This window comes from Medicago sativa, chromosome 8 (genome assembly GCF_051527215.1).
Source record: "Medicago sativa cultivar Bolivia chromosome 8, Bolivia_mono, whole genome shotgun sequence".
In the NCBI taxonomy this organism is placed as follows: domain Eukaryota; kingdom Viridiplantae; phylum Streptophyta; class Magnoliopsida; order Fabales; family Fabaceae; genus Medicago; species Medicago sativa.
Genome location: NC_140756.1, coordinates 56,284,258 through 56,308,852, shown reverse-complemented (window position 1 = coordinate 56,308,852; position 24,595 = coordinate 56,284,258). Strand labels below are relative to the sequence as shown.

General features: G+C 32.4%; 1 protein-coding gene and 3 long non-coding RNA genes across 4 annotated transcripts; all 4 read left to right on the top strand.

Annotated features, from left to right (window-relative positions):
* Positions 1–4,564: 4,564 nt before the first annotated feature.
* On the top strand, positions 4,565–6,056 carry LOC146899743 (uncharacterized). The gene is made up of 2 exons (XR_015023611.1): positions 4,565–4,976; positions 5,847–6,056. It is a non-coding gene; the product is annotated as an uncharacterized LOC146899743 (long non-coding RNA).
* Positions 6,057–10,594: 4,538 nt separating this feature from the next.
* LOC146899742 (F-box/kelch-repeat protein At3g23880-like) lies at positions 10,595–11,342 on the top strand. The gene is made up of 2 exons (XM_085736846.1): positions 10,595–10,744; positions 10,854–11,342. Exons 1-2 carry the CDS (start codon positions 10,595–10,597, stop codon positions 11,340–11,342), a joined length of 639 nt encoding a protein of 212 aa, XP_085592972.1.
* A 1,328-nt stretch (positions 11,343–12,670) lies between these two features.
* On the top strand, positions 12,671–14,769 carry LOC146899741 (uncharacterized). Its single transcript, XR_015023469.1, has 3 exons — positions 12,671–12,736; positions 13,002–13,159; positions 14,447–14,769. It is a non-coding gene; the product is annotated as an uncharacterized LOC146899741 (long non-coding RNA).
* A 5,751-nt stretch (positions 14,770–20,520) lies between these two features.
* On the top strand, positions 20,521–22,615 carry LOC146899740 (uncharacterized). Its single transcript, XR_015022577.1, has 3 exons — positions 20,521–20,585; positions 20,851–21,006; positions 22,293–22,615. It is a non-coding gene; the product is annotated as an uncharacterized LOC146899740 (long non-coding RNA).
* Positions 22,616–24,595: the final 1,980 nt, after the last annotated feature.

The window sequence follows — 24,595 nt, the reverse complement described above, 5'->3', positions numbered from 1 at the left end:
AAGCGGTTAGAGGAATCAAGCCTGCATTGAAGCTACGATTTGGAGCTTTTAGTTGTCTGCTAGGAAGATATTGTCTAAGGTAAGGGCTTTTTCCCCATACGTCCATACTAAGTGCTTGGGCTGTGTTATTAAATAGTGGTAGCAATTCTTGTCTTTTAAAAAGAAAAATAATTAAAATGTATTTTCATGGTAAAATTTAATCCTTTCTAAAAGTGATTATTCTTAATTATGAGTGATTATTCTTAATTATGTTTTATATGAAAGTTGTGTATGATAATGTGGTGTGAATTGATATATTTATATTATTATGCTTTATATGTTTTTGTGGTGTTGGAAAAGACGTGTTACATTTTTTTTTGATGAATTAAAGAAAAGAGAAAGATGAAAATGTGAGATTGTGAAATGATTGACTTTTGGCTATGTGTTTGATGATGCATTAATACTTGCCTTAGTGGCGGGTTAATATTATATATCTGTGTGGTGCCTTAGTGGCGGGTAATAATTATATTCTGTGTGGTGCCTTAGTGGCGGGTTTTAGTCTGCATTTTCATGATCATGCATGGCATATGCATCTGTGTGGTGCCTTAGTGGCAGGAATTGCAATTATATTCTGTGTGGATGCCTTAGTGGCGGGTTATATCCGGATCATATAGTTATAAGAGCATGCATCTTACGCATAATTGCATAGAGTCTGTTGTATACATGTGATTGATGATTGACTTAAAACTATTATATTTCAAAGAAGATGTGTGTGAACCTTACTTTGAAGCATATGACTTGAATGTATTTTTCTTAATTCTTTTTGATTGAGAAGTTTTGATATTATCTATTTTATGACATTGTTTCTGGTGCTTTGAGTATGAACCAATTTGGATAAGGAAATTGACCCTTACATTAATATAATGTTGTAGGTACCAAAGATGATATATGAAGTTTGATGTCTGATGAAAGCGTACGCGGGGATAAAAATTGGGTTTTTGATTGAATTGTAACTTTAGAAGATATTTTTGAAAGATATTTATTTTAAGAATTTTGTATAGGTTTTTATTAAGAATTTATTATGGATGATTGGAAAAAAAAATAGTAGTGTTTTTCGAAAAATAAAAATGAATTAGGCGTAATGTCTTGGATCAAAATTTGGGGCGTTATATTATGGTATCAGAGCAATAGTCTTCGGACAAATATTTTTGGGGTGGGACGATCTTGTATGACGCATGCTTTTGCTTTATACGTGTGAATGCTTTGTTCTCTGAGTTTGGTTTTGACATTTTTCTATTCCTTTTTAAATTGATGAGCGAACTTTACTTGTGTTTATATGCTTGTATAATGCTTATTTAAATTGTTGATGTTGGGCGTGAATCTGCAACAATTGATTAGTTGGTATCATATAATATTTTAATTTCTAGTTTGATGATTGTGGGTAGTAAATGTAGTAGTATTTAGTGCAGAATCCTTTTTGCAAGTAGGCTATTTTTGGTGAGGAGACTCTTAAAGGTGTTTGTACAATTTCGTGGCCAATTTGAGTAGATGTAGAAGTGTGGCCATAATGTCTTTTATATGTGTGTTTGTATTATTAAGGGGATTGGTGGTGTGATTTAGTTTGGTGTAGGATGACTAATTTTTCTTTCTTTCTGATCTTGTTTATATAAGTGTGTAGAAGTTTGATGTAAAAGCTAGGTGTTAGTAAGCTAGTGTGTCTGACTTGAGTGTTGAGAACTTGTATTAGTATTCTCGTATGGATAAAGTAATTTATTAATTTTAGTTTGGTGTTGAGTTTCTAAAGAAAATGAATGAGCTTTTGGTTATATGGTGGATAGTTTACTTGTAGTTGATAAGCTTGTTATGTGATCAAGGTATTCAATTTATTTAAAAGTGTGCTATTTTTTTTAGTCTTTGGTCACTGATTGTCAAATTTGGTTTTTGTTTTTGGTGCTTGTTAGCAAGACTTTAGAGATTATGGATGCTGCAATTGATTTAAGTTATATGTTATGTGTGTAGAGTTGTATTGATATTTTGCAATTAATTAGTCATATCTTGTGATTGTTTTTTTTGTTTTAATATTATTTCACCTTGCTTCATAAAAAAAAATGTTTATTTTGAATAATGCTTATAGAATTTAAAATCTTGGTTTATTAGTTATTTTCTTACGGTGATTGTTTGATTTCTCCATTGCTGGAAAAAAATAATATTATCTACCATCCTTTTGAATTTTGAAGTTATTGTTTCCACAGTGGCATTTGGTGTCTATGTATGTTATTACTAGTATGGAAATAATTTTTATGAAACTAACTAGGTAAGTGATAAATTTAGTTTAATTAAAGAAATTTCTTTTATAAACTATGGCAATCATAATTTGCGAATTAGAGATGACTTAGATGGTGCTATATGTGATTTTTGTAGGATTAGTGCATTAATATTGTTTTTATGTTGATGTTCTTATTATTATAATTTGTTTTCTTCTATCTGCCACTAAAAGTTACTCTATATGTATTCTGTTTTTGTTGTTTGTCACTAAGACTCTTTTAGTGTGTATTTCTGCATAAATGTCGCCCTTTGCTAGAAAAAAAAAAATAAACTGTTGCTATTGTTGTTTTTATTTACCGTTATTAAATGTGTCGTATTTTCTATTTTGTTATCTATGTATCTATCATTTTAATGTTGGTGTTTCTAGATTGAAGTTTGGATGTAGAATAAGATGATAAAATAATCTTTAAGAAGTTCAAATACTTCAAAAAAAAAAAAAACTTCTCTTTACTAAATTAAATTTCGTATGAATTGATGTGTAGGAAATGAATGAATTTATAACATGGTGGAAACGGGTATTTTGGACTTTGTTTAAAATAATTACTCAAATAAAGCTTGCTATTTTCTATATTTTCTTCAACTTAAGGGTCTGCATGTTTTTTTTCCCTTCTTCTTCTTGCTATTTAATTTGTTATCTATTTTGCTGTTTTTTTTTAAATTGTTGCTCTTGGCTGTAGAAGTGTGTTGTTGCTGGAAAAAAAAGAGGTAAGGTGATATGACTTTGTAACTTGTGGGTTCTATTAAAAAAATATGTGAATCTTGTGTGTTGCATGCATCCAACGTGTTGCTATAAGTTGTTTGATCCTTTTATATTTTGAGAGGTGTTGATTCTTGTATATTAGTGGCTTTGTGGCTTAAATTTTTGGTATGACATTATTAATTGCAAGTTAGATGTTACTTTTGGAAGATCCTAGAGCTACGAGTGTATCAGAAATGTCTTTTCTGACTCGAATAAATTGTAGGACTTAGATGACTCATCTCCCATCTTCAAGAGATGGTGAGTGCTTGTTCCACCACCACTCAAACTTTGTCTTAAAGTCATCCCTTGTCGAGAAGTGTCTGCTTTAGGTATCAATTCGTAAAAATCTTGACCATAGTGGTGATAAGTCGTGTTATTTTTTTTTTTTTTGTGGAGGAGAGTAAACCAAGAGTGAGGAAGAAAAATATAAACTCAGAGAACACCAAGTGGAAGTTGTAGAGGATAGTATTTTTGTTGGGGTAGGATAGTATGTACCACAACTAGGATTGTTGACTAACCGATTGATATCAGAGTGCGCAGCGAAAACATGGTGTTTTATTTTAGTTGACGTCATATGTTTTATTCCATTCGTAAATTTTTTGATTTGTGGTTATTTTCCTGAATGACTACTTTACATTAGTTTTACATCTTTCAAAAATTATTTTAAAATATTTTGGCTGAATTTTTCTTAAAGGGTTGACCGTTTTTTTTCTTTTTCTTTTTCATAATGTTTATCCTAATAGTTTATTTACTATTATCTAGTTTCGAGATAATGCTAATTTCTGGTGGAGTATAATGTAATACCACAAAAATTATTTCGATATGTAGATAAATGTTTCACTCTATTCTTTTGTTAGAACATTTGACTTCGTCTTTTAAAATGACTATCATATGATTTTATATATATAAGGGAGATCAACCCTAATAGTTTTGTGACTTTCTAGTTTCGAGGACGAAACTATTTTAAGGGGGTAATAATGTAACATCCCGAAATTTTCATACAAGATTTATGTTCTTCATATTATTTTTCTAGATTTATTTTATTAATATTTTGCGTAAGGAGCATGAGAAAATTCTTACGACTTCAAAGCATATTTATTTTATGGGGGGAATATAACCTATGATCCTTAATTAAGTAGAAACCTTAGTATAATTTATTTTAAAGAAGTATTAGTAGTTTATTTATTTTAATTGCCTACTTGCCGTGACTTTAATAACTATTAGAGATTTTAGTTGCCAAAATATGTATATGCACTAGCAGCCATTTGTTTTATGTTTTGGGATGTCCTTGCTATATGCTTTTACGTGGGGAAGTAAAATGACACGAGGGAAAAAAATGAAGGGGAATGAGTCAAGTGCAGTTGCTAATTTTTGGTGGTTATCAATACATGAAAACATGATGATAGTGCCTGTGCTAACGTGTTACAGACTTTAGGAATAAACCAACCATATGCATCCATATTTATAGTAGCACTAGTAACTCTTGTTTGTATGGATTAGCACACATATAATTCCATGTTCTCTCAACTTTCTTCTTCTTTTTAAATTATCCGAATTTCTTTATGAGACTTTACACGGTCTCTTTCTTTCCTCTTAAAGCTCTCACAATTAATTTCCTTCCAACAAAGTTAAATCATACGATATGATGCATCTCCTCATAAAATCCCCTTCCAGTTAGCCATATCACCCAATGACTATGATTTCACTCATTTCTATCATCTCTTGATTTTTTTCACCAAGAGAAATAAATTACTCTGTTACCTATCATTGCACCCCTTCACGAAACTCATACCATAATTCCCTCATCTTAATTTCATACCCTTCGGAAGAAAACAATAGGGAGGAAAGGAGAGAAAGCGGTTAGAGGAATCAAGCCTGCATTGAAGCTACGATTTGGAGCTTTTAGTTGTCTGCTAGGAAGATATTGTCTAAGGTAAGGGCTTTTTTCCCATACGTCCATACTAAGTGCTAGGGTTGTGTTATTAAATAGTGGTAGCAATTCTTGTCTTTTAAAAAGAAAAATAATTAAAATGTATTTTCATGGTAAAATTTAATCCTTTCTAAGAGTGATTATTCTTAATTATGAGTGATTATTCTTAACTATGTTTTATATGAAAGTTGTGTATGATAATGTGGTGTGAATTGATATATTTATATTATTATGCTTTATATGTTTTTGTGGTGTTGGAAAAGAAGTGTTACATTTTTTTTGATGAATTAAAGAAAAGAGAAAGATGAAAATGTGAGATTGTGAAATGATTGACTTTTGGCTGTGTGTTTGATGATGCGTTAATACTTGCCTTAGTGGCGGGTTAATATTATATATCTGTGTGGTGCCTTAGTGGCGGGTTATAATTATATTATGTGTGGTGCCTTAGTGGCAGGTATTAGTCTGCATTTTCATGATCATGCATGGCATATGCATCTGTGTGGTGCCTTAGTGGCGGGAATTGCAATTATATTCTGTGTGGATGCCTTAGTGGCGGGAATTGCAATTATATTTCTGTGCGGTGCCTGTGTGGCGGATTATATCCGGATCATATAGTTATAAGAGCATGCATCTTACGCATAATTGCATAGAGTCTGTTGTATACATGTGATTGATGATTGACTTAAAACTATTATATTTCAAATAAGATGTGTGTGAACCTTACTTTGAAGCATATGACTTGAATGTATTTTTCTTAATTCTTTTTGATTGAGAAGTTTTGATATTATCTATTTTATGACATTGTTTCTGGTGCTTTGAGTATGAACCAATTTGGATAAGGAAATTGACCCTTACATTAATATAATGTTGTAGGTACCAAAGATGATATATGAAGTTTGATGTGTGATGAAAGCGTACGCGGGGATAAAAATTGGGTTTTTGATTGAATTGTAACTTTAGAAGATATTTTTGTAAGATATTTATTTTAAGAATTTTGTATCGGTTTTTATTAAGAATTTATTATGGATGATTGAAAAAAAAAATAGTAGTGTTTTTTGAAAAATGAAAATGAATTAGGCGTAATGTCTTGGATCAAAATTTGGGGCGTTACAATAACCTATTCTAATATCGTTGCAACTTATTACAATAGCCTTGTAATGGAGTTGACAAATCATGAAATCGGAACTTCAAAATCTTTTTTCCCACTTAAAGGGGTGCCCCCGCTTAAGCATAAAACCCCATCATGTGTCTTGGCATAATTCCAAATCATTTTGTTCTTTTTTTTTTTTTTTTTGAAATATGGTTGTTCTCTACCTCGACCATCTACGGAGTTGAACATACAGAAGAGTGAAGAGGCATCGTCGTGGGAATTTAAGTGTTTGGATCAACAAGTTAGGTTATGAGACCTCATGAACATTGAAAAAGAAGAAAAATCGACCCCATCAAAAAAGGAGACAAACCAAGGCAATTCAATTTTGTGTGACAATCCTGAAAAAGAAAGTGAAGGCATATTTTTTACTGTCGATATTGTAACACCAATTTTTTGTGGCCAATATATGACTAACATTATATAAATTATATAAATAAATATAAATATATGACTTCTTTTTTTTTTTTTTTAGGAAATAAATATATGACTTCTATGTGGTGGAACATGCACCTACATTTTTATATGTTATTAATGTTTCCGCATATAATATAAATATATGTCTATGTTTTATCAATAATCTACTTTACGTTTCATTTCATTTTATTCTGATATGATATTTCATAAACTTTTGTGAAGTTAAACATGTCTGAAGATGCATAGATTGAAGCTCATGTCCGATACTCTGCTTTCAAAAAGACAATTAAGATTTTTCTTACTCCGACCGACACTATGGATGAGTTGAAGACACAACTTAACAAATATTTTGTCTATCTTGGTGAAAGTCATTATACATGTCATGTATTTGTTCAGATGCCATGTGTAAACCTAGGGGAAAATTAAGATGAAGACATGTGGAAAACGGTTTGTTTTCCTCGGGTTGTTCGTGACGATAGCGACATGGAATTTATGTTTAGGAATATGGTTTAAAATAATATATTATATCTTTGCGTTCGTTCCAACTGCATGTACGAAGAATATCAGTAGAGATTTCATATAATGTTGTGTAATGTGTTCTTGAATTTCAAACACTCTTTATGTTTTGTTGAATTTCAAACATTCGTGTAATTTTAACGAAATGTCGAATTGATTTCATTTTGGTCAATTGTGAAAGATTATGTATTGTTCTTGCTTATTACTGATTATAATTGGTGTATGAGTTGTACTGCCTCTGAAATTGTCGTTTTGAATATGTCTTTAGATTGTATTATAAAAAAACCATTTGACACATACACCAAAATACATATAATTTAATTATTTTAAAAATATTCATTATTTAATTATTTTATTTTTCAAAATTTTTCCTCAAATACTTCATCTAGAATTTATTATAAGAAAATTCTCAAAAAGAAAAGGTAGTCATATCTATAAAAAAATGTTACAACTTTTAAGGTGTAATTATTGTTTAAAAGATTTTTTTAGCCCTCAATTGATGTTTGTCTTTTTAATATTAGATGTATTTAATGTTTCTCAATATTCCATAAGGGAATATTTGTAAATTATACATTTATAAAGTTACAATAAATAATAATTATATTTCTTCTCCTATTAAAGATCGGAGAGTGGCTTAAAAAAAATCATTTTCTAAAATATGTGACATGTCCAAATGTGATCCAATATTTATGATTACCTATGACGTCTGGATACTCTAAAATGAAGACGTATCCGTATCGAATACGTATCATATACTGATACTCCAGAGATAAGTACCCACGAAGTATCAGAATTAATCATTTTAATTTCAAAAAATAGTTAATCAAATATTTGTAGGATACTCCACATATACACATGAATATTTATAAAATACTTCAAAGATATGTATCTCATAAAAGATGATGAGTACAAAAGTGAGACAATGTAGTGAAAATTCAGTGGAAATGTATATGATTCAATTTTATAAGAAAACTTTACATTTTTTTTATTTTGGTCAGATGTATTATTTTTAAAAAATTGTAACTTTTATCCTTATTTATTAATTTTGTTACGTCGGCAGCAACTTAACCTAATTTTTTTCCCGCTCATTTGCTTTATTAGGTTTGCAATTATTTAACCTAGCAAATTCCATCTAAAAAAATGCATTGCACACCAATTTCATTCCTATCCTCTTGCCTTTTTTTTTATTATTAATTTTGTTACGTCTGAAGCAACTTAACCTAATTTTTTCCCGCTCATTTGCTTTATTAGGTTTGCAATTATTTAACCTAACAAATTCCATCCAAAAAAATGCATTGCACACCAATTTCATTCCTATACTCTTGCATTTTGTTTTTGAAGAAAATATTTTCCACCATATCAATGATCTTACGGGTTAAAGATTATTTATTGTTCTCTATTATAATCAAGAAAACCCGTGCGACGCCAGGGGCGGATCTGAGATTAAATTATTAGTGGGGCTAACTTTTTTTTAAGGAAGTAAGACTAAATTTTTTGGAGAAATAAATATTAAAAGAAAATGCACAACTTAAGTTACAAAATCTTATCTTAGAACTCGTGCACGCGCACACGCACACATTCACGCACACACACGCACGCACGCGCGCCACACACACACACACACACAGATATATATATATATATATATATATATATATATATATATATATATATATATATATATCAAAGTTGCAAAAAAAAAAAAACATTGCAAGCATTATAACTTATTGAAAGATAACCAAGTCAATGTGTTTGGAGTTCACAAGTTCGACTCTCACTGGATTTATTTTTACAAGTAAATTTATTTTTGTATGTTGTTTATATTATCAGGAAAAAAAATTATCAAAAAAACGCAAAAGTTAAAAGTTGAACTGACAACAACCAAACACAAACAGAAACACAAATGTCGCCCCACTAGACCAAAGAATAATTTCACATTATGTTTCAAAATAGAACATATATATTATATAATTATGCTCTGTATATTTCAAAAAGAAATTATGCTCTGTTTAAAAAAAAAACGGGGGGGGGGGGGGGGGGGGGGGGGTTGGGCTAGTGTGGCAATAGCCACACTCAGCCTCACACAGATCCGCCCCTGTGCGACGCACTCTTATCAGACCCAATTTGAGGGTATTTTTGGCATTTGACCCTCATCAGCCTCAACCCTAGTTTCTGTCAGTATAAATAGTGCATTTATGACACCAATTACTGTAGCCGCACAGAATTTCTCAGAAACCCTAATTTCACTTTCTCTTTCCCATCTTTTCAAATCAAATCATCAAAAAAAACTCAAAAACACGATGAACAATGTATGAACACTCAAGAACATTAGTTCTTTTCCAGCAACATCAACACTAATTTCCGATTCAATACAGTCATCTATACCAACAACAACTTCGTTTTCATTCTTCTTTTCACACAAACTTATTTCGGAACTCATTCAAAATCATAACATGACTTGAATCCGAACTCATGATATGAAAGAAGATTAAAATCGAAATCAAGCTCTCTGACGTTCAAACAGGTTCGAACACTCAAAGATCTCAGATTCATACAAGGAATAACCGCGAGCAAGAAGAAGAAGGAAACGGAACCGGATCTCACATCTTCATCAAAGAACAGATCGAAATCGAGCAAGGTAGTATTTCATCTCTTCTTCTTCGTTGATTTATTTGTAGATCTAGAAGTTTTGGGACTTGTTTTTAAAAATCTATGTTCATTTTCGAAAAGAGAGGAGTCGGATGATGTAAAAAAAAAAATTTAAAAAAATAATAAAAAGTTCCGACGCGGCGGCTCTCCGGCCTACCACCGCGTCGGAACAACTCCAGAGTACAGAAAAAGAAAAAAGAAAAAGAAAAAGAAAAAGAAAAAAAAAACCTTGCTTGTGACTTGTGAGCACTTTTAAAAGCAATCACACTCATTCGTTCTTCCATTGCCATATCCACTCTCAAAAAATGAAAAACCACGCAAACGACGCCGCTTTGGAGGAAACAACCTCCACCGGAACCCTAATGCGATTATCTTCCTCCTCCATAGATTCCCTTCCCATTCTTCCATACAAGATCGTGGTAGATATTCTCTCGAGGCTTCCCGTGAAATCCCTAATGCGATTCCAATGTGTTTGCAAATCCTTTAAATCTCTAATCACCGATCCATCATTTGCCAAGAAGCACCTTCACGCACCAGCCACGCGCCACCAACGCTTCCTCTTAAGCATCACCCAACCTTCACCGGAGGAGTTTGCCTTCACATCTTACCCTCTCTCCTCCTCCGTCGTCTTCACCCCCACGCAGCTAGAGTGTCCTCCTTTGGGCAATAACTTCTATTCCACCTGGGGCGGATCTGAGATTAAATTATTAGTGGGGCTAATTTTTTTTTAAGGAAGTAAGACTAAATTTTTTGGAGAAAAAAATATTAAAAGAAAATGCACAACTTAAGTTACAAAATCTTATCTTAGAACTCGTGCGCACGCACACATTCACACACACACACGCACGCACGCGCGCCACACACACACACACTCACATAGATGCCTACTGCAATGGCATCTTCTGTATCCTCCAATGGGCACACCGTGATCCCAGGGTCTGTGGTTCGAATTCGAGAGTCATCATTCTTTGGAACCCTTCGATTAGGAAATATACAAGATTGCTCTGTTTGGAGAATAATCATAACCGATCCTTTAGCTTTGGTTATGATCGGTCTACTGATACTTACAAGGTGGTTGTCATTTCTATGTCAAAATGTGGTTATAATGCTCTTACTTGTGTGCATACTATGGGTACCTATTTTTGGAGAAGGATTCAGGTTCTCCTCATTTTCATTGGGATTCAGGAAAATTCGATAGTGGGAGTGGAACTCTTAATTGGTTGACAACTCATCAATCCATTATTTCTCTTGATTTGGAGAAGGAGTCTTATAGAGAGCTATTGGTCCCTAGTTCTCATGTGACGCCCTCCACGATGAACAGCACGTTATGTGTGTTGAGGGATTGTCTCTGCGTAGTTCGTCATCATTCCACTTTTTCAGATGTTTGGCTTATGAATGAGCATGGAAATGATGAATCATGGACTAAAATTATCCGCCTTCAAGCTAACGACATTAGCAGGGTACTTTATCTTTACGAGGATGATCAAGTGCTGCTAGAGTTTAGCTCGTCAAAAAAGTTGGGTGTTTATGATTCTAGAGATGGTGCTGTTAAGACTCTAGAAATTCAAAACAATTATGGTGTCAAGGCTCCAAAAGTCTACCAAGAGACTTTGATATCACCTGTTCTTAATAGTAATTGAGCCTAACTCTAGTTATTTTGTTATGTATTTTTTGCTTATTAGTTACTTTATGGATTGTTGTTAATATTGTTCAAGGAAATTCACAGCATGGGAAAGTGGTGTGTTAGTTTGATCTATTTGATGGTTATAGTTTTTTCTTTGTTCTTTCAATATATATGTACTGGTTTGGTTTTCCAGATTGGAATTAGATGTTATGCCCAATCACTTGTGTGTTTCTTAAAATGTATGTCAATTTCTCCAAAATTTCATTATTGTGCTGCGAAACCGCATTGTTGCTGGGATGCCTGAAGCAATGCGAAGTTTCTTTGATCTGTAGTTAGAGTGATATATCTCTGCCAAAAGCAAAGAGTTGCAATTCTAAGCAATGTTTCAGACTGATATGGATTCACTTTTATATTATGTAATCATAGAAAATAGGATTAGGTCTATGGCTTCTGCAAATTGTGTCGACTACTTCAATTAGTGTTAGTGTAGGTATTGAAGCTGATGATCATACTTGGGCTTCAAGGTACAACCTTGAGGTAATTTAATTTAACCTACTTTTGACACACACATTGAACTATTTGAATTGATACATAAAGGTGAAGCTTCGGAAACAATCAGTTCTCAAAAACTATCACATAGAAGGAGGACCCCCACCGAAATCCTCCAATCTCTTTTCCCTTGGGTATGTATTCTCATTCTATTTTTAATATGTAAAGTAACATATATAGAACGTTATTTCACCTGTATTTTTGAAGACACACACTGCAGTCTTGTTGGCTCAATCCATGTGAAGATTCAACATTTTCAGTTCATTTTCCGTCACTCAAGATGTTGAAAATCAACCCAGACTTTGTGGAACTCCTCGACATAGACAATTTCCGTCAGTTCATCTGTATCACAATTTTTGATATTGCGGAGAGTTGTGATCAGTTGTAGCCTTAACTGTAGTCGCCTTATGCTATAAGGCACAAACCGGGCCTGCCAACAGTGGTTTTAAATTGTTGTATCCACTGTTGTTGCATCACAGTCCTTTATATTGCGGTCAAATACAGCCTCAGTTGTGGTCACATTGTGATCGTGGAGACATCTGAAACCTTGGCAGTCACAGACTTTACTTAAAACATTGGCTTCGACAACCAAGTTAACTCATCATTTATATGTAATTATAATGTTTTCTTAGTAGGTTCTTCTTGTGTCTGATATTAAGAAGGATCTTGGTTATATATAAAGGGCGTGTAGACAAGTGTGTTTTCAAACTTTAAACTTCCCAAAACTGTAGTTATATATATTCTGTTATATGCAGCTATTGATAGTTTGCCTGGTTGCACTTTTCATTGTGTGATCAGATTGTTGCCAGGTTGAAAGCGCATAATATTGTGGAGCAGTTTGATGCTAAGGTGAATGGTAAGGTGAGTTAGTTATTACTATTTACCACTTTATAATAACCGTCTTCTCTCCATTGCTTTTTATGGTTCAAATTCTGTTTTTTGAATGGTGGGTTTATTTTCTGTTGAGCAGCACTGTCTCAACTCAACAATGTCTCTCTTGGAAATTGCTGGAAATATTCTCTTTATGTGAAGCAAGTTCATAGTATTCTATAAAACTAACTAAAGAATAAAACATCTTGTTTTTGTTTGTTATTGTCCTTGGCTATAAGTCTTAACTTGTTTGCAGATTGAGGCTTACCTGAGGCTTCTTGAGCCAATAACTTCTGGATCTGGAAATGAAGATAAAAAAAAAAAAAATCAGACTCTGGAAAGGAGCTTCATATTGAGCATCAAATTTTCGATATTGTTGATACTGCAGGATCAGATGGCATTACTATAAAGGAGGTACACACTTGATTCTTATATTATCTTCTTTGTTCGGACATATGAAAACATGTCAATGTGGGAAAAGAGAAGGATTTAAAAATATTAGAATTGATAATTTATTTTGTGCAGGATATTTATGAATAGCAAGACATATTTACGATTTAAAAAAAAAAATACTTGAGTTTTTTAAAATGATATATAAAGCTTCATTACTTAATATATCATGAAAAATGTTATGTATTATTACCAGTCTAACCACAGTTAGACGATTAAACCTTGAATCAGCACTTTTTCTAGTTCAATGACTGGTTGTTTTAAAAACATCGATTCAAACATAACCCGACCATGATTTTTTCGAACATCATTTATCGATGAAATACAGTATGGTACAAACATTCACTCAGTAGTCTAAAGTATTTGTATGTTTTCAAACTGCTTCTGTTTGTGCTACTATTTTCATTGATTGGTTAACTTGTATCTAGATTTCTCTTGGTGGAAGCTCTAATACTGCAATCCTTATTCTTAAGTAATTATTTTTTGATTATTTTTTTTTCTATATTTCCTCTATTTTTCTTGAATTCCTGTTAAGAGTGTAAATATATACTCCTTTTACCAGTTTGGAGCTATGTGCAGTGCTGGAACTGTCTTATTTAGATTTTGCTGTAGTTTGTGACAGCAGTAATAGTTTGAGCCGTTTACCTCAGAAGAAGTTGAAAGTTTTTGCTGAAAATTACAGTAATTTATTCTTAAGTTTCATAGAACTTTCGATTTCTAAAAGGAGTTGCTAGTGAGTGTTGTTGCATACTAGATTTTTGTACTAGTCCAAATCAGATGAAAACAACAAATTGGAAAACTATAAATTTTTAAATATAAAAGTGAGAAAATATTGAATGAGATGCAGAGGCCGCAGCTGTACTTGGTTTGAAAACAAGAGTCTGGTGGTTTGCAACCCAAGTTATACCTTCTTCGGTATTTCAATATGAAAGGGAAACGCCTACTGACAGTTTCATTTTGTATGTGCTAGGATGATATTCTATGTCAGATTTATGTGTTGAATCCAAGGCATCCTTTCTATGATTTATATTTTGAAATTTCTGGTAATGGGTTTCACAATACATTTTTTGAGAAATACTTGTATCTCTGTTCTCTTCTAGTGTATGAGGCTCTACTATATTAGTTGTTTCATCATGCTAACTGTAAACCTTGACTTTGATGTGATATCTTTTTTTGTTATTGTTGCCTATTTTCCCCCCTTGTTTTTGTGTACTCCTCTTGCGGGTAAATGCTGATTCAATTTTCTGACAGAGCTGTTAAACTCTTCTGGAATTGATGGTTCTGGATAAACACCTAACTGTGAGGAAAATGTATCAAAGTAGATTTGGTGGATGCCTCTCTATGCTACGGAATCTTATTGGAAGTAAATCATGTCAACCGAAGTGGATTTGCACAGAGCATTTCTTTGACAATCTTATGAGTGCTTCGTTGTTGTAGGGAATATGCGGTATTGGATATGTAGAATAGATAGTTATTATGTATATATATGAACGAACACATGTATAAGCAATTTCGGATACGGGTGTTGAAGTTCATATTTGGGAAAATCACAACCTAGGCAACTTATAAGCTTATGTATTTTCTGAAAACCATTTTCTGACTTGTAAATATATTCAATGTTGAAATTGAAGATTCATATTGGTGGTTCATACTGGTTTATTGTAAATATATTATGACCCTACTAGTCTTCTTGGAGGGAGGTAAATATGAACTCTTTTGTGACTGTTTTTAAGTCCAAAGGTATTCCCTGCCTTGAATGAGGTTACCATCTCCTCACTCCAGTTATATTTTATTAATACAAAAATGAAGTACCAATGTTGCACGTTAATACCTGAGGTGCTAAAAGCAGGAAAAATGAAGGGAAAACAATAAAACCCCCTTACTGTAAAATGGGAAATAGATTGACTAAAACCCTTTTAAAAAAAATTGCATACCAGAGTCGTACAATGCAATATTTGGGGGGATTAACGGTGAAAGTAAATTTGTTGTTCAATATCTTGAATATTGCAGCAGACACTAGTTGTACGTACCATCATTTTAAAAGCTATTGTAAATCTTTCAATGTTTTTTTTTTTTAAAGCTTCCACTTCAATCAATTAGAAGATACTGCAAATTGCAAAATTTTAATGATAATTTTTTATTTTATTTTTTAATAAAATTTTCTTGTTTTCACTCAATAGTCATCCATAAACATGTATTTCTGTTTACCACTTCTATTTGCTCACGCTACAGGCTTCACGTACATTAACACTTGGTATTTAATTATTAACTAGCAATTATCCAACTGCAAACCTCTATTTGAAACTCAAGGAAGTTGCATGTGTTTATCATGATGTATCTGTAAATCAAGATCAAATATGTTGCATGGCCAAAAGCATGAAGACCAAATTTGACAAATACTGGAGTTGTTACAGTGTTATTCTTTCTTTTGCGGTCATCTTAGATCCTAGATATAAGTTACATTTTGTTAAATACTGATATGTGAAGTTGTTTGGTAATGATGGAGGAGTGAAAATTGCTAATGAGGTTCTTGATAAGATGAGACTTTTTTTTTCAAGAATATCTCGTGTCCTCTAATGAGCGAAGTGTTTCATCTTCACAAAGGTCTGTTAGAGGTAGTCCAATCATTCTTTCAAGTGAATTAGAAGATTTTAGTAATTATCAAAGTAAATTGTGTGGACCTTCAAGAAAAGAGACTGATTTGCAAACTTATTTGGATGAAGAGAGACTTGATCATAATCAATATGCTAACTTAGATGTTCTTGAATATTGAAAAGCGAATGAAGGTAAATACCCTGAAGTTTCTAAGATGGCACGTGATATCTTGAGCATTCCGATTACAACAGTGGCATCAGAGTCCTCATTCAGTATATGTAGACGGATTCTTGATAAATATAGAAGTGTTCTTTTGCCAGATAATGTTGAAGCATTATTGTGCTCACATGATTGGCTTTGTGGTACTCCTGGTTAGTATCTACCAACTTGCTATTTATAATCTTTTCATTTAACATGTGCCTTTTTTAATTCAGTGAATTCTTTTTTGTAGCTGGAATATCTCATGATGGTCCTCAATTTGTTGAGGAACTATCAAGCTTCTCTTGTATGAATTTAACATGAAGCATTATTGCGCACACATGATTGGCTTTGTGGAACTCCTGGTTAGTATCTACCAACTTTTATATATGACATTTGTAGATTTACCATGACCAGTTGTGTTTAGTATACTTTCTGTCTGTGATAGCATAATGTCAGCAGGTCAATTTAGTTGTAGTCCTTTGACCAGTTAAGTGATATAGATCGCGCAATTTAGTATACTATTTCTTTGTCTGGTAGCAGTATATGCATGCAGCGAATCTGTAGTGACAATGTAGAAATCTGTAGTGATAATGAGAAATCTGTGTTAATGGTTTGATTACAATGTCCTGCTACTCTGTTTCTTCTCTTTAAGTACGTTGTAATTCTTTATTTGATATTCTAATATTTTCCCTAACAATGCAGGGACTGAAGCTCCCAAAATCTTCATTTTTTATTTTGTTTGTGGCTGGCTTGAATAATATTTGGTAACAATGGCCATTTGTGTGTTCCAGGTGCTTATAGAAACAATGTATTGTGATCTCTACCAAGTTTTATTGAACCATACAAAAGGCCACTATCTTTCATGGCTCCAATTATCATCACAAAGTTATTTCTTACAACATGCTGATGGTGAATTTTGCCACTAGTAGCTGCAGTTTTGATAGACAATAGAATTTTTGGTTACAAAAAAGTTTTTCCATGCAAAATACATTTTATGTAAGCCACTAGAGATGGGAAATGTGTTTGAAAATGTTGATGTTTAGTGTAATTTTGGCCACACATTGTAACTTGGAGCAATTTATCCTCTAAAGTGAATCAACTTCCTTCGTTTCCTACTGTTTTTTTTTTTTTTTTTGAACAAGCCTTTGTTTCCTACTGTTGCAAACTTGGTTGTGCCAAAAGCTGCTTATTGTAGTGAGAAGTATAATTAAGTTGTTTAGTTTTATTTAGTTTCTGGTGTGATAGGGTTTCTACCCTTTTTTAATCATTATAGTTTTATTTTAAATGAATTATTGGCACTGTTTAAAATTTGATTATATGTACAGTTGTAGAAAACCATGGAGGGTTTGATTAATTGTTGATTGAAACTATTCATCCAGTGGTTGAAGGCAATATAATTACTTTACACTTTTTCAAACATTGGTTGAAGGCAATTACACGTAATAATAAACCATCCATACAGTATAATAAGTTGTTTTGCATAAATAAGTTGTTTCAAATAAGCGGTTTTAAAAAAAGAGATCCTAATAAGTTGTTCTGCATAAATAAGTTGTTTTGAATAAGTTGTTTTACATAAATAAGCTGTTTTGAATAAGTTGTTTTTTAAAATGAGATCGTAATAAGCTGTTTTGCATAAATAAGTTGTTTCGAATAAGTTGTTTTTTAAAAAAGAGATCCTAATAAGTTGTTTTGTATAAATAAGTTGTTTCGAATAAGCTGTTTTTTTAAAGAGATCATAATAAGTTGTTTTGCATAAATAAGTTGTTTTTTCAAAAGATATCGTAATAAGTTGTTTTGCATTAATAAGTTGTTTTTCAAAACAAGATCATAATAAGTTGTTTTACATAAATAAGTTGTTTTTTAAAAAAAGATCGTAATAAGTTATTTTAGATTGAATTCACTAATAAAACACTTCAATTAATAAATACACCTATCAAAAAAAATAATACACTTTAAAAAAAAATAATACACTTTGATTTATGGATCGGATGAATTATCCATCCATTAAAATCTAATAAGGGTATAGTAATTATCATCCATTCTTTGACAATTTTCTTTTATTCATGGTTTTTTCCATCCTTTAAACCATTTATGAAAAAAAAATTAGATAATCATGCGTTTAAGGACCCGTAGATTTTTTATTTTTTTTTATGAATATAAAGTTTGCATTTTCACTCTTACCCTACTTTTTCCCTTAATTTGGTAGAATGTGAAAAATGCAACAAAATATTTCAAAAATGCGATATTCAACCTATGCTTCGCACGGGTTTTTAATTAGTTTAGGATTTAAAATAGAATATTAGATGACACATCAAAGAGGTATACTTTTTTGTTAAAAGAAATTTTGTATGAAAATTGGATCTCTTAATTTCGTAAACTTACCAAGATCATAGATAACTTTAAAGTTCATAGAGTACTTAGTATTATTTTTTTCTTTATGGTGGTCGGGTTTGAACCTACATTCTGCATATGCACACTGCTCTATATATATGATTACGAAAAATGAATTGATTATACACGAATCACTATATATACTTCCATGCATATATGCTTATGCACTGCATTCTTCATTATTATTTCTCTATCAAATATTAGTGTCTTCCATTCATTTGGATTACATCCACGCTCCTATTTGCCGTGCAAGTTAATTAATTGTTCTTCTTTTTCATTTTGGGTAGCTTTTTTGTTGTTGTAGTACTAATTGCAATTCTTCAAAGCCAGTTTATGCATAATATTGCATATGAAGTATGATATCATGCCCAAAATCTTGAAGGAGAGATGAAGTTTTGTCATGTAGAAGAAGGAGAAAGTTGTTTATAAGAGGGAAGGTTACTTTGTATACATATATGATGATACTAATTCACCATTTAATGTTGTACTAAAATTTCTCAATGTGTTCCTTCTTTTGAAATACAAGAGTTGTATTTTTTTTCCTTACAAGAGTTGTACTTCCAAGCCAAATGCATGAAACCAAGCATCGTGTTCTGATTTTCTACTAGATGGTTAGGATGTAGGATACATTGACACAGTATTACTCACTTCGAGGGTTTCAATTTCAAAGACTTGATGGCAGTACAAAATCCGAGGTTCAAAACAACGAGTTTGCTGTTAAGACTCTAGAAATTCAAAACAATTATGGTGTCAAGGCTCCAAAAGTCTACCAAGAGACTTTGATATCACCTGTTCTTAATAGTAATTGAGCCTAACTCTAGTTATTTTGTTATGTATTTTTTGCTTATTAGTTACTTTATGGATTGTTGTTAATATTGTTCAAGGAAATTCACAGCATGGGAAAGTGGTGTGTTAGTTTGATCTATTTGATGGTTATAGTTTTTTCTTTGTTCTTTCAATATATATGTACTGGTTTGGTTTTCCAGATTGGAATTAGATGTTATGCCCAATCACTTGTGTGTTTCTTAAAATGTATGTCAATTTCTCCAAAATTTCATTATTGTGCTGCGAAACCGCATTGTTGCTGGGATGCCTGAAGCAATGCGAAGTTTCTTTGATCTGTAGTTAGAGTGATATATCTCTGCCAAAAGCAAAGAGTTGCAATTCTAAGCAATGTTTCAGACTGATATGGATTCACTTTTATATTATGTAATCATAGAAAATAGGATTAGGTCTATGGCTTCTGCAAATTGTGTCGACTACTTCAATTAGTGTTAGTGTAGGTATTGAAGCTGATGATCATACTTGGGCTTCAAGGTACAACCTTGAGGTAATTTAATTTAACCTACTTTTGACACACACATTGAACTATTTGAATTGATACATAAAGGTGAAGCTTCGGAAACAATCAGTTCTCAAAAACTATCACATAGAAGGAGGACCCCCACCGAAATCCTCCAATCTCTTTTCCCTTGGGTATGTATTCTCATTCTATTTTTAATATGTAAAGTAACATATATAGAACGTTATTTCACCTGTATTTTTGAAGACACACACTGCAGTCTTGTTGGCTCAATCCATGTGAAGATTCAACATTTTCAGTTCATTTTCCGTCACTCAAGATGTTGAAAATCAACCCAGACTTTGTGGAACTCCTCGACATAGACAATTTCCGTCAGTTCATCTGTATCACAATTTTTGATATTGCGGAGAGTTGTGATCAGTTGTAGCCTTAACTGTAGTCGCCTTATGCTATAAGGCACAAACCGGGCCTGCCAACAGTGGTTTTAAATTGTTGTATCCACTGTTGTTGCATCACAGTCCTTTATATTGCGGTCAAATACAGCCTCAGTTGTGGTCACATTGTGATCGTGGAGACATCTGAAACCTTGGCAGTCACAGACTTTACTTAAAACATTGGCTTCGACAACCAAGTTAACTCATCATTTATATGTAATTATAATGTTTTCTTAGTAGGTTCTTCTTGTGTCTGATATTAAGAAGGATCTTGGTTATATATAAAGGGCGTGTAGACAAGTGTGTTTTCAAACTTTAAACTTCCCAAAACTGTAGTTATATATATTCTGTTATATGCAGCTATTGATAGTTTGCCTGGTTGCACTTTTCATTGTGTGATCAGATTGTTGCCAGGTTGAAAGCGCATAATATTGTGGAGCAGTTTGATGCTAAGGTGAATGGTAAGGTGAGTTAGTTATTACTATTTACCACTTTATAATAACCGTCTTCTCTCCATTGCTTTTTATGGTTCAAATTCTGTTTTTTGAATGGTGGGTTTATTTTCTGTTGAGCAGCACTGTCTCAACTCAACAATGTCTCTCTTGGAAATTGCTGGAAATATTCTCTTTATGTGAAGCAAGTTCATAGTATTCTATAAAACTAACTAAAGAATAAAACATCTTGTTTTTGTTTGTTATTGTCCTTGGCTATAAGTCTTAACTTGTTTGCAGATTGAGGCTTACCTGAGGCTTCTTGAGCCAATAACTTCTGGATCTGGAAATGAAGATAAAAAAAAAAAATCAGACTCTGGAAAGGAGCTTCATATTGAGCATCAAATTTTCGATATTGTTGATACTGCAGGATCAGATGGCATTACTATAAAGGAGGTACACACTTGATTCTTATATTATCTTCTTTGTTCGGACATATGAAAACATGTCAATGTGGGAAAAGAGAAGGATTTAAAAATATTAGAATTGATAATTTATTTTGTGCAGGATATTTATGAATAGCAAGACATATTTACGATTTAAAAAAAAAATACTTGAGTTTTTTAAAATGATATATAAAGCTTCATTACTTAATATATCATGAAAAATGTTATGTATTATTACCAGTCTAACCACAGTTAGACGATTAAACCTTGAATCAGCACTTTTTCTAGTTCAATGACTGGTTGTTTTAAAAACATCGATTCAAACATAACCCGACCATGATTTTTTCGAACATCATTTATCGATGAAATACAGTATGGTACAAACATTCACTCAGTAGTCTAAAGTATTTGTATGTTTTCAAACTGCTTCTGTTTGTGCTACTATTTTCATTGATTGGTTAACTTGTATCTAGATTTCTCTTGGTGGAAGCTCTAATACTGCAATCCTTATTCTTAAGTAATTATTTTTTGATTATTTTTTTTTCTATATTTCCTCTATTTTTCTTGAATTCCTGTTAAGAGTGTAAATATATACTCCTTTTACCAGTTTGGAGCTATGTGCAGTGCTGGAACTGTCTTATTTAGATTTTGCTGTAGTTTGTGACAGCAGTAATAGTTTGAGCCGTTTACCTCAGAAGAAGTTGAAAGTTTTTGCTGAAAATTACAGTAATTTATTCTTAAGTTTCATAGAACTTTCGATTTCTAAAAGGAGTTGCTAGTGAGTGTTGTTGCATACTAGATTTTTGTACTAGTCCAAATCAGATGAAAACAACAAATTGGAAAACTATAAATTTTTAAATATAAAAGTGAGAAAATATTGAATGAGATGCAGAGGCCGCAGCTGTACTTGGTTTGAAAACAAGAGTCTGGTGGTTTGCAACCCAAGTTATACCTTCTTCGGTATTTCAATATGAAAGGGAAACGCCTACTGACAGTTTCATTTTGTATGTGCTAGGATGATATTCTATGTCAGATTTATGTGTTGAATCCAAGGCATCCTTTCTATGATTTATATTTTGAAATTTCTGGTAATGGGTTTCACAATACATTTTTTGAGAAATACTTGTATCTCTGTTCTCTTCTAGTGTATGAGGCTCTACTATATTAGTTGTTTCATCATGCTAACTGTAAACCTTGACTTTGATGTGATATCTTTTTTTGTTATTGTTGCCTATTTTCCCCCCTTGTTTTTGTGTACTCCTCTTGCGGGTAAATGCTGATTCAATTTTCTGACAGAGCTGTTAAACTCTTCTGGAATTGATGGTTCTGGATAAACACCTAACTGTGAGGAAAATGTATCAAAGTAGATTTGGTGGATGCCTCTCTATGCTACGGAATCTTATTGGAAGTAAATCATGTCAACCGAAGTGGATTTGCACAGAGCATTTCTTTGACAATCTTATGAGTGCTTCGTTGTTGTAGGGAATATGCGGTATTGGATATGTAGAATAGATAGTTATTATGTATATATATGAACGAACACATGTATAAGCAATTTCGGATACGGGTGTTGAAGTTCATATTTGGGAAAATCACAACCTAGGCAACTTATAAGCTTATGTATTTTCTGAAAACCATTTTCTGACTTGTAAATATATTCAATGTTGAAATTGAAGATTCATATTGGTGGTTCATACTGGTTTATTGTAAATATATTATGACCCTACTAGTCTTCTTGGAGGGAGGTAAATATGAACTCTTTTGTGACTGTTTTTAAGTCCAAAGGTATTCCCTGCCTTGAATGAGGTTACCATCTCCTCACTCCAGTTATATTTTATTAATACAAAAATGAAGTACCAATGTTGCACGTTAATACCTGAGGTGCTAAAAGCAGGAAAAATGAAGGGAAAACAATAAAACCCCCTTACTGTAAAATGGGAAATAGATTGACTAAAACCCTTTTAAAAAAAATTGCATACCAGAGTCGTACAATGCAATATTTGGGGGGATTAACGGTGAAAGTAAATTTGTTGTTCAATATCTTGAATATTGCAGCAGACACTAGTTGTACGTACCATCATTTTAAAAGCTATTGTAAATCTTTCAATGTTTTTTTTTTTTAAAGCTTCCACTTCAATCAATTAGAAGATACTGCAAATTGCAAAATTTTAATGATAATTTTTTATTTTATTTTTTAATAAAATTTTCTTGTTTTCACTCAATAGTCATCCATAAACATGTATTTCTGTTTACCACTTCTATTTGCTCACGCTACAGGCTTCACGTACATTAACACTTGGTATTTAATTATTAACTAGCAATTATCCAACTGCAAACCTCTATTTGAAACTCAAGGAAGTTGCATGTGTTTATCATGATGTATCTGTAAATCAAGATCAAATATGTTGCATGGCCAAAAGCATGAAGACCAAATTTGACAAATACTGGAGTTGTTACAGTGTTATTCTTTCTTTTGCGGTCATCTTAGATCCTAGATATAAGTTACATTTTGTTAAATACTGATATGTGAAGTTGTTTGGTAATGATGGAGGAGTGAAAATTGCTAATGAGGTTCTTGATAAGATGAGACTTTTTTTTTCAAGAATATCTCGTGTCCTCTAATGAGCGAAGTGTTTCATCTTCACAAAGGTCTGTTAGAGGTAGTCCAATCATTCTTTCAAGTGAATTAGAAGATTTTAGTAATTATCAAAGTAAATTGTGTGGACCTTCAAGAAAAGAGACTGATTTGCAAACTTATTTGGATGAAGAGAGACTTGATCATAATCAATATGCTAACTTAGATGTTCTTGAATATTGAAAAGCGAATGAAGGTAAATACCCTGAAGTTTCTAAGATGGCACGTGATATCTTGAGCATTCCGATTACAACAGTGGCATCAGAGTCCTCATTCAGTATATGTAGACGGATTCTTGATAAATATAGAAGTGTTCTTTTGCCAGATAATGTTGAAGCATTATTGTGCTCACATGATTGGCTTTGTGGTACTCCTGGTTAGTATCTACCAACTTGCTATTTATAATCTTTTCATTTAACATGTGCCTTTTTTAATTCAGTGAATTCTTTTTTGTAGCTGGAATATCTCATGATGGTCCTCAATTTGTTGAGGAACTATCAAGCTTCTCTTGTATGAATTTAACATGAAGCATTATTGCGCACACATGATTGGCTTTGTGGAACTCCTGGTTAGTATCTACCAACTTTTATATATGACATTTGTAGATTTACCATGACCAGTTGTGTTTAGTATACTTTCTGTCTGTGATAGCATAATGTCAGCAGGTCAATTTAGTTGTAGTCCTTTGACCAGTTAAGTGATATAGATCGCGCAATTTAGTATACTATTTCTTTGTCTGGTAGCAGTATATGCATGCAGCGAATCTGTAGTGACAATGTAGAAATCTGTAGTGATAATGAGAAATCTGTGTTAATGGTTTGATTACAATGTCCTGCTACTCTGTTTCTTCTCTTTAAGTACGTTGTAATTCTTTATTTGATATTCTAATATTTTCCCTAACAATGCAGGGACTGAAGCTCCCAAAATCTTCATTTTTTATTTTGTTTGTGGCTGGCTTGAATAA